The sequence below is a fragment of the Esox lucius genome, chromosome 3 (assembly GCF_011004845.1).
Source record: "Esox lucius isolate fEsoLuc1 chromosome 3, fEsoLuc1.pri, whole genome shotgun sequence".
Classification (NCBI taxonomy): Eukaryota; Metazoa; Chordata; class Actinopteri; order Esociformes; family Esocidae; genus Esox; species Esox lucius.
The window spans coordinates 23,912,066-23,922,865 of record NC_047571.1 but is presented as its reverse complement, the minus strand read 5'-3'; the positions used below and the strand labels follow the sequence as shown (position 1 = coordinate 23,922,865).

At 43.2% G+C, this 10,800-nt stretch overlaps 1 protein-coding gene across 2 annotated transcripts; it reads left to right on the top strand.

Moving 5' to 3' along the window:
* Positions 1–7,786: 7,786 nt before the first annotated feature.
* klf2b (Kruppel-like factor 2b) lies at positions 7,787–10,242 on the top strand. 2 transcript variants are annotated; one of them, XM_020043291.2, is made up of 3 exons: positions 7,787–7,985; positions 8,248–9,229; positions 9,388–10,242. In XM_020043291.2, the coding sequence occupies exons 2-3, from the start codon at positions 8,263–8,265 to the stop codon at positions 9,561–9,563; spliced, it is 1,143 nt and encodes a 380-aa protein (XP_019898850.1). In that variant the 5' UTR covers positions 7,787–7,985; positions 8,248–8,262; the 3' UTR covers positions 9,564–10,242. The 2 variants fall into 2 exon arrangements, with proteins under 2 accessions (XP_019898850.1, XP_010889308.1); XM_010891006.4 differs by having other exon boundaries at positions 7,787–8,130.
* The last annotated feature ends 558 nt before the right edge of the window (positions 10,243–10,800 follow it).

The following is a 10,800-nucleotide window of genomic DNA, read 5'->3' as shown; positions in this document are numbered from 1 at the left end:
CCAATCCACATCAACAGAACAACCCAAAGAACGTTGCCGTCAATGTTCTATGAGCGTTGACTAATACCAAAGGTGTCCGCACCTGATTAAATAATAAATCACATCCTACCGCGACCCCACTGTCTCGTGCTAAGACTCAATGTGAAAGTAGGGTGCGTCGAGCAGCACGTCGCACGTGCTGAATTGCTACTTAGCAGTGCTGCGTAAACGACCACACAGCGGATCCCGTTCACCCGTCAGCCAATCCAGTGGCTGTCCAGGTTACCGCTGTTCAACTGAAGCCACAACCAGAATTACTCAGTCACGGTTACACCCCACACACACCTTGTACTCTTTAACAGCTCTAACTGTCCGTGGCGTAGCCCGGTACTGGATGTAGTCTCTCAGGCTGTGGGAAGATTATACCCTTTCCTTCATCATTGTTACTGGTCAGCAGTGGGGCACTGAACAGAGAACGGGGTGGCGTTTCGGAGTCGCAGCGGACATCTGGCAGGTCAGATCCATAATCAGCTCTACCCTCCTCAACCCTGAGGCGGTCTGTTTGGGTTTGGCGTTTCGTAACGATGCTTTGTCATGACCTAAGATATCGGGACATCAAGAGCTGTTGTGTGACCAGTTGGAAGAACCCGACCGCGACCATCGTGAGCCAATCGACCGTGGAAGTGTTCTGTTCAGGACTGGACCGGCAGACCGACGGACAGAGGGACGGACACCGGTCGGCTGGACTGGCAGACCAGACAGAGCAGAGAGACTGAAATGACAAGTTTCCTTTGTGGACAGAGGGGGGAGGGGAGATGGGGGAGAGTGAAAAATGATGTGGCACGGGAGACAAAATGGACCTTATAATCCTCAAGCTGACCCTAATATATACATATATTTCCACCCCGTGTTCAATGTTTAAGTGAGTGGCTCTTGATGTGGGCGACATGAAAGTCTAAACGAAAGTCACGTTTCATCTTCTAATGTGACCACAGCTTCCGTGTGTTTCCTCTGAGGGCTGGGTCCTCTTAGGACCCATGCTGACCTCTATGACCAGGATGTGACACTAAGTCTGATGACCGGTCTCCAACCACCCACTGGTTAGGACATGTCTGCCACTCTGCAATCCAACACATCATTTCTTCACTAGACTAAAGATAGCAAAGGAAATCTATAGTTCAAAGTTCACAGACGATTTATCTGTATTGACCCTACATTAAATCCGGTACTTCATTGAAAAAGCAGACGGTCCTCCATGACTTATTAAGAGGTCTAGCATCCCAAATCCCCCTCCCCATATAGTTTAAAACTGCTATAAGCTCTCATGACAAGTAGCACACTATATAGGTGGCAGGGTACCAGTTGGAACACAAACTCAGTCGCCTGGCCAGGTGAAGAGAGGAAATGCCGAGAGCATTCCTTCCTACTAAGAATGTTTTTTATTAGTGTTTTACTAATATCACCGTTTTGAGGTGTGTACACTAAAGTGCAATGCAGACCGGACCACTTCAACGAGCTGAGCATGGCTTCAATGGGGAACCTGTGTGAGGGGCCAGGGCTAGTTTATTGAAACAGCTGGCACAGTTTAGCTCGGCATGTTCAAATGTGCTCAAGTCTGTGGTTTGAGTGCCATCTTGAAAAAACACAGGCCTCTCTAGACTTGGCTTGCAGTGGGATAGACCCAGGTTTTATTCTGGTTTTAAGTAACTGAGTGCATCTGTCTATCTAATAGTGAGTGCTTCACAAGTGTGAATCTTCAAAGCTCAAAGAACAAACAAAATGGAGAATCACCAATGTAGCAAATCAGAAGTGTACGTTGCGGTAGTAACTCACGGAGTCCAGACATCTAATTTAACATTAAATGCCATATGTATAGATGGCACAATAAGGGGAATTATCTTGTGAAGTTTGCTTATTTAATTTGCTTACTATAATGTCACCAGAACTAAAATCCCTTACAAATGTCACTGATCGATTTGAGGTTCCCATTTCTGACTATTACAACACACACAGTCCACTGTACTCTAGGCCCAGTAAACCCAGCACATATTCGATCTGTATATGCTGTGTGGATTCTTATTCTCACCGAACAACATGGACATCCTTTGCACTTTGACAGTGAAATAAACCGCACCCAGCACAAACAAGAGTCTGAATGTTAACAGCTAATAAATTGTTCTCTCGCTTTCTATGAACTATTTCAGTGCCTATGCATTTCCTGAATTTCTATGCATTACACAACTCTCTGTGCTCTCTCACACTCTCTCCAAGTGTCACTCAGTGATATCCACATGCAGTAATTACCAACACGTTAAGGAAAGTAAAAGCTGCATACGTTGGAAAGGTGGGTCTCCATAACAAAAAGTGAAAACTAAGTCGGTGTCTGAGACAATTGTCAGGGTTATAGAGGAATGTGTGTGTGTGTGATCCAGGTCTACCTATTGTATACACATGGGATCCCCACAAAGATAGTAAAACCTGACAATTATTGATGTGGACATTGACAACAAAAGATCTCAGACACAGTTTTGCAGACAGGACCAGGCTTAGTCGAGGAAACCGGCCCTAGATCTGTTAAATCAGTCATCACAAGAAAAGATAAGCATTCAGACTGATAAATGATTAGCTCTTGCTAGGTTTAGAAAACACTTCTTCGCTGGTCTAATGTCCACATGATCAGAGCACAGTTTAATTTTCTGTGGCGTTTCACATTCAATTCAGTTTAGCAATCTACAACGGACACATCCTTGAACAGCAACAGGCTATTTGAAGCTGTAGCACAGTTGCAATGTTCAATTATAGGGTGAATTCTGAGGAACATATTGCAATATTTGTGAGGAGAAGAGAGTGTCGACACTATTCCCTCCAAAGTAATCACAGGTGTTGTAGACAGCACTGCATCTGATCCTGCTACCCACATATGGTGAACTCATGATCCAGACTGCCTTGGACCCCATCGGAACTGACAAGACAGTCCTTTAACAACATTGGATGGCCTTTAAGTCAATCATGTTTGCAGCCAATAAAAATGTGTTCATACAAGGTTGAACTTCAGTTTCCTGACATAGAATAACAGACATCTAAAAAGAGCCCAAAATAAAATCCTTTAACTATCAAGAGATACCAAACTTCTCATTTCTTTTTCCTACTTCGCTTTTCTAAAAAACTGTAATGGTAAAATCTGTCAACCAGTTAAGTTTCTATGGCCTCAGTTAGCATCCAGGTGTTTTGTTCTGTCTTTTTATCTTTTGTTATCTGGGGTTGATTGTTAAGCCATTTTTGTCATGACTGTAGCACTTCATACTTGATGAATTCTTTCATGTTTCTTGCCAAAGTAGTTTGGCGGGATTTTGCAAGCATGTCAGCTGGTTTTCATAGACAGGACTGCTCTCTGTGAATGTGTGTATCACTAGCATAAGAATACAACGGTAAAGTTCCATAGTAATTAAAATGATTTGTACTGTAGTGTAATAATGTCACTACCTAGAGAACTTGAAGTCATGACTGTTCCCTAGTTAGCCTAGTCCTACAGATGTTCCCTGATTACCTTAGTCCTACAGATGTTGCATGGTTAGCCTAGTCCTACAGAACTTAGAATGCACTTAGTTTCTTCTTCACACAAGTTATTGAGATTACCTGAAATGAAGGCAGGAGCGGTACCAAATCTTTGAATCGAATGCTCTTTATTGGCATTGTGACAACTATATTCTGTTTAACATTTTTTATTTTCTCTTCCTTTCCCTCTTTTTTTTCTTTCCCCCTCCATTACGAGAAGGTACCTCTCTGAATGCCATCATTCTGTGATTTCTTTGAATCTGGCCACTCGTGTGCGTGAGCAGGAAAAAGAAGCTGGCGCGCTTCCTGAGTGGCCGCGGAGGAAACAGTGTAATAAGGCAGGCCAGGGGTGTGTGGTTAAAAATAACCAGCGTATAAAAGCCCAGGGCAGGAGTAGAATCCCACTCTCTCTCACACACACTGTCCCTTCACACTTACTCTCTAGCAGGACGTCCTGCCTGCCTGTCTCCAGCCCTCCAGCCCACCATCTCTCCCAATACAAGCCCCAGTCCCACAGCCAACACTCTCACCATCTCTCCCAATACAAGCCCCAGTCCCACAGCCAACACTCTCACCATCTCTCCCAATACAAGCCCCAGTCACACAGCCAACACTCTCACCATCTCTCCCAATACAAGCCCCAGTCACACAGCCAACACTCTCACCATCTCTCCCAATACAAGCCCCAGTCCCACAGCCAACACTCTCACCATCTTTCCCAATACAAGCCCCAGTCACACAGCCAACACTCTCACCATCACTCCCAATACAAGCCCCAGTCACACAGCCAACACTCTCACCATCACTCCCAATACAAGCCCCAGTCACACAACCAACACTCTCACCATCTTTCCCAATACAAGCCCCAGTCACACAGCCAACACCCTCACCATCTTTCCCAATACAAGCCCCAGTCCCAGAGCCTAACACTCTCCTGAAATCTCTCAAGAACCTGACACAGAACCAGAGCCTAACACTCTCCTGAAATCTCTCAAGAACCTGACACAGAACCAAAGCTCTCTCGCTGCCCCTGTCAACAACTGGTTGTCCCACACAGACACAGTCGGCGTCTAGTATTTTGCTCAGCTTAAATGTGAAGGTATGCAACATAAAATGAGATATATGTCAGTCACCAGCATGGAGTTAAAATGTACTGCATTTAGAAACATGCCAAACAGGACAGATGCTATCAACTTAACACTCAGATAGGGGTTACAATGCCCTTGGCAGGCCTCTATGATATGGCATGTGACTGCTGGGACAATGTGTCAGACCTATAGATTTCTGCCCTTTTTTATTCCATACAGTATATAGTTGTGAAATTGCCATTTGCATTGCTCAACAAGTCACACGATTGAGCAAATTCAAGGAAAACCAGTCTTTTCGGCGCTCCTCGTTCTCAGGAATCATTACTCAAGTCATCTGCATGCCAATTTAACTTACAAACCGGATTGGGGTTCCTCTTCTGCAGATGTGTTCTCATACTGGACTAGTGATTGAGTCAAGAAATAAATCAGTACATCAAGTCTCCCTCTGTCTGAGCTAAGCTGAAGACCTCACACTCTTAGGTTCTGTTCAGACTGTCACATAGCTCAGAGAGCTCTATGTTCCAAATGACACCCTGTTCCCAGTACTGCTGACCAGCTACAGGTCCTTTTTAACAGGGCGCTGATGACAATTGGTCAGACAGAAGAACCTCTCACTGGACAGGAAGAAGTGGTGGTCTTAGGGTTAAGGCCTGTGGTCGGGGTTAGGATCAGGTAGTCACACACACACACAAACACAGTCACACACGCACACTTCCCCTTCCTTTCCTTTCCAGGACGACTGACGCAAGTTCCACAGAACAGATAACACAGACAGGCAGGAAAAAAAGCTACTGAAGTCCACAAAGAAAGTATGTACATTTCAGTAAAAATGCATTGACCAGATTTATTCAACAGCTGATTTCTGTCAGCGCCCCTTGGCAGGTTCCAGTGGTGAACAGATTCTACAAAAACAATCCATTAAAAATGCAGATTTGCAAAAGCATTTTTTTCTGCCTTAATAAAGGTGTCAGGAATGGTATGAGACAAGGCTGCTCCAATGCACTGTAGATAAATTAAAGACCAAACAAACATCCTCATGATATGTTACGGTCATCTGTTAATTTTTTTTGAGTTTGACATCCCTGAAGTGCCATTTAAATGTATTTGTTCTGCATGAAACTGGATTAAATCCTCAAAACTTGGTATATTAACATATGAAATGAAAGGTTTGAAAAGTTTGAAATGTACCAAAAAAATTGGTACAACTAAGTGGTTTGGGTCAAAATTGACCTGGTGGTTCAGAATGCTGCAAAACGCAGTTAGAGAGTTAGTTTCTCTTGTTTGACCCAGGTTATATAAGGTGACAGTGTTCTGTCATTTTAGATATTATTCTTATAATCTTATAATTATTATATTATGGTGCCCCTTCAAACACTTGGTCATATCTAACACCACCCACGTGCCCCGGCTCAGCGGTATCCCCAGTGGTATCAGCAGCGAAATCCCCAGCGGTATCACCAGCGGTATCCCCAGCAAGCTTTCCACTGTAGACCAACATAATCCAGGTGGAACTGCTTCTTGCATCACATGCCACCCATATTTGTGTTTTCTATTCAGTAGGCTTGTCAGGCATGTATTGTCTTATTACCACCCACATTAAAAAAAGATGGGGCCCAAAAACCAACCTCGGCAAACATCATCATGGCTCGTAGTGCAGAGACATCAGATCCTGTTCTACCTGATTCCCTACCTGAATCCTCTTTTGACTGGAGGAGCAAAAAAAATAGATTTCAGGACTATAATTTAAAGAAATAGCAAGAGAAAAGCACACATGACACAAATGCAAAAAGTACATCTGACAATTACATATACATAACGATTGTAAAACTCTTTTTAACATATCACTTCCGCAATGCAGATGATACTGAATTGATGTGTTACAAAATATATGTTAAGAGAAGAAGAATATCATAGATTACATAGATATTGACACAAACAATCCTTGGAGAAAAAACGTTCAGTTGAGAACACTTGGAAATATAATAATAGTGGCTATAGTTTACTTAAACTTTTTATATACGTCGTTATTTATACATAAACCACTGAGTTTTACTTTACATCTATACCGTTTATTCAAATCGACACCTGAGATGCTATGTGTTATGAAGTGTATTACTCTGCAGGCTTCCATATATGTCAATTATCCTTTAGAATTTTAGAAGAACCACGTCTAGAACTCAAGACCCAAATCAAGCTTTTTTTGATCATGCAAAAGTTATCCAAAGAAGAAGAACAATGTAAGTATATATTTATTTTATTCTGCATGCCGGCCTCATAGCAAATGTGCTTTTCTTCTTGGAGACATGTATCTATTTCCTAAACGCAGGAGAACAAAACATCCTACTGTACTAGTTAAGGTAAACGGTAGTATCGGGTTGGAACTTCACAGTTCATCCAAAACGAAACCTATGGCCCGAAAGACGATAATGGAAATGTAATGAACCCACTGCAACATTCAGATACAAACTACTATTCATTATTTACACCTGAATAGAACCGTTCACCGTAGGCGTTTGGCTGTGAAAACAGTTTAAGACTATCCTGGCGTCTGATACAGTGGTGTTTAGACAATACCAGTTATATTGAAAGACAATGAGCAACAGGGGTTTAACAAGTGTAGGGTAATGCGTGGTCTTCTTTCCCAAAAAACTATGTAATCCACAGACGTACACATAGCATAATTTGATGAAAAGGTCTACATAAAGTTAGTAAAAACATTTGAATATGCAAATCTAATGTATATTTGAACAGCAGGGACATGCGTCTCCGAAATATGTATATGTCATTTATTTATTTAACAGGTACTTGAAGTTCCTATCAAATGTTCGTTGAATTTAGATTTATGCCTACATTTTTAAAACAACGTGTAAATACAGTGAAAAAGAAGTAGTCTCGAATGCAGGACAATTTTATATTCTCAGCAGCCAATATACTCCCTTTGGCAACATTATGTAAACCTACGAGTAATTAAGAAAAATTGTGTTTTTGCCGTGTAGAGCGCATGGTATATGCTTGCAATTATTTTCCATCTGAGCAAGCCCCTCCCTCCCGCTGCCAAGTGGGTTGGTCTTTGGTAGTGGAGGGAGGTTCACAAGCGCTTTATAGGCTCGCCTGAACGACCAAGTGGGAAGAGAGACAGAGAGACAGAGTGCAACTTAGCTGACTAGAGAACTGCTTTATATACTGGAGCTAAATTTACCATCATCCTGAACGTATTTCCTCGGCTTCGCACAATTGGTCCAGCTACTCGACTACCGTATTTATAAGCTTGGAGAACCTCCTACCATTCAAACTTTCTGATGTATTTGAAGTGCAACTTCGGAAGAGCTACGGTTAGATAGAACGCACTGATTCTGGTGCAAGGTGAGCGCAGCAGGTCATTTATTCGTTTAATCGACTTTGACCAGAAATAAATAAGCATATATTTAATCTTTCAAATATGGCTTTATCTGGTGTGATTTTGCCATCAATCTCGACATTCGCAAACCAAACCAAATGTTGGGAACATGTAAGTAGGGCTACAGACCTAAAACTTTTATGATCATTTGTCTGTTTCACTGTAGTCTTTCGTTGGACAGTGTTTAATGCCATATATCTAATGCCATATTCATCTTGGTTGTTGCAGAGGTGGAAAAGTGAGATGGACAAACCAGTTTCTTCTGGCTGCTCCATGCTTGACATGGTACAGAACATGGACTGTCGCGGTGTCGGGAGGAAGGACGACGAGGATCTGAGTCATTACTTAGATCTGGATTTTATTCTGGCCAACACCACTGGATCAGAATGCATGTCTACCGCTGCTCTGGGAGCAGGTGTAGCGGAGTATAACATGTCTCCAGCGGATCATCCAGGAAACCTTTTCACCACCGGGAGTCCCATGCTATCATACCCACCGAGCGAGCACAGCTCCCCGCCTCCCCCCTACAGTACCAGCTTGATGGCGGAGCTCCTCAGGTCGGAGGGGGAGAGCAACTACGGGGTCAGTAACAACTCCAGCATCCAGGGACGGTTTTATGTTAACTCAGCACCGTTTCCCAGACAGGATATTGTAGATAACATCAAAGTGGAGCCGTCCATGGACGGTTACGGACCTGTAATGGGCATGGTTCCTCAGAGCTGTCCAAAAATCAAGCAAGAGGGGAACGTGTCGTGCATGATGTCCTTCGAGCAGCCGCGAGTTGCCACCTCCCCGAGGGCAGCCAGCAGCATGACACCACCGCTCAGCCCAAACGACGAGGGGAGCTCTGAGTGCCACCAGCAGTCACCGATGTGTAACTCTATGAGTTTCCCACATAACTACCACTCTACGGCGGCGTACCCACACCACCACACCGGGGCGCCTCAAACCACCCAAATGCAGCTTGGACTATACCAAGGAGCTCACCGGTTCGGCATGTTCGAGGAGGGACTCAGCATGCAGCAGAACACACAAAGGGTACTGCTGACGCCACCATCCTCTCCGCTGGAGTTGCTGGAGACCAAACCCAAAAGAGGTCGTCGCAACTGGCCACGGAAGCGCACTGCGACCCACACCTGCACTTTTGCTGGGTGCGGAAAGACATACACCAAAAGCTCACATCTGAAGGCGCATCACAGAACGCACACTGGTAAGAGACTATATTCCTTTTTTGTATTAAATTTACCATAACATAACGCACCTTTACGGTAACCGTATTGGCTGATTGTTTGAGAATAAATGATACGTGTCTGTTCATTATCCTGCATATAAACTAATGATAATATTTCTCTTGTTCTGTCTCCACAGGTGAAAAGCCATACCATTGCAACTGGGAAGGTTGCGGCTGGAAATTCGCCCGCTCGGACGAGCTGACCCGCCATTTCCGCAAACACACCGGACACCGGCCCTTCCAGTGCCACCTGTGCGAGCGTGCTTTCTCCAGGTCCGACCACCTCGCGCTTCACATGAAGAGACACATGTGATATGAAGTACATCAGGACTTATGGGGGGAGGGGGGGGTCCTTCATGTCTGTTTTGATTATGTGTCTTTATTTAAAGTGTTTTACACGCCAAAGTTTTTTTTTATATATTGATAAAAATGTTTAGTGTAATTATTTTACATTAACGTAGCTGGTACTACATAGGTAATATTCGTTAGGCCTGTTGAAGCTTTAGAAAAGCTTTTGTAGGGTTGTTATTTTATAGCAAACAGTAGGCCTATCTGGGGCTGGCCCTAACCCTAGTCCTCCTCCCTCTTTGACAGAACTGCAGTGCTGTGTTTGACACAAAAGTGCCTTTTTTATTATTCTGTGTGCTACTGTAAAAAGAAATGGTCTATGCAGAAGGCCACCAAAATAACAAGACAAGTTTACTTAGTCTGATATGAGTGAAAGACAATGTTTTGTTTTAAACTGCCTCATTGTTTTTTTTTTTATGGAAATAGCTTGCCATACACTCAACTGTGTTGTGTTTTCACCAAATTCTTACACCTTTGGATGGAACTATATGGCTTGAGTGCAAGCCCACGGGTCCAGCCCCTTTCTAGGCTCCACTACCAGGGCTAGATGTCCTGTGTATCATTCTATTTTACCGAAGTCTATATGTATTTTATACTGGAAATGGTGTATTTATTGTAAATATTAAAAAAAACATTGAAATATATGACTCATTTGTATTGAATTCTTCATTGATATTTCAATGTGTGCAATTAAACATTTAACAGAGTAGTCACCAAAGTCATTCCTTTTTTGGGAGAAAGTTGGTCGCACATTATACTATAGCTTCAGACACACATTCACCTCATAATATGGGATTTATATTTAGACGTTGCATAGATGCTGAAGAGCAGACTTAATATTCTACAGACAATCTACAACACATCCCCATTACTCATTACAGCCCATCTAGTCTACACACACAACACCCCCTCTGAACCTCAAAGACTTGGTTCAATTGAAACAATGATGTTTTCCAGCTGTTAGTTTGATGAGGCCAGCCCCTTGTGGGTTATGTCTATGAATACAAACATTACATTTCCATAATTACAGAGAGTCCATGTGTGTGTATGAGAGAGAAATAGAGAGAGAGAGAAATGGAGAAAGTGGCCTGGCTGGGAAGATGTCTAGACAGGACAGGGGGCACAACCCAACAGTCTTACATGGCACCCTGTTACCCGTAGGACAACTGCACTGCTTTAGGGACTAGGGTGCCATTTGGGAC

What these genes read in the sequence shown, in the direction of transcription:
- klf2b (XM_010891006.4), top strand. Translation starts at nt 8,062, where the DNA reads ATGGCTTTATCTGGTGTGATTTTGCCATCAATCTCGACATTCGCAAAC. An exon ending in AAACCAAATGTTGGGAACAT is followed by an intron (nt 8,131 to 8,247) that starts GTAAGTAGGGCT and finishes TGGTTGTTGCAG; the next exon opens with AGGTGGAAAAGTGAGATGGA. An exon ending in GCATCACAGAACGCACACTG is followed by an intron (nt 9,230 to 9,387) that starts GTAAGAGACTAT and finishes CTGTCTCCACAG; the next exon opens with GTGAAAAGCCATACCATTGC.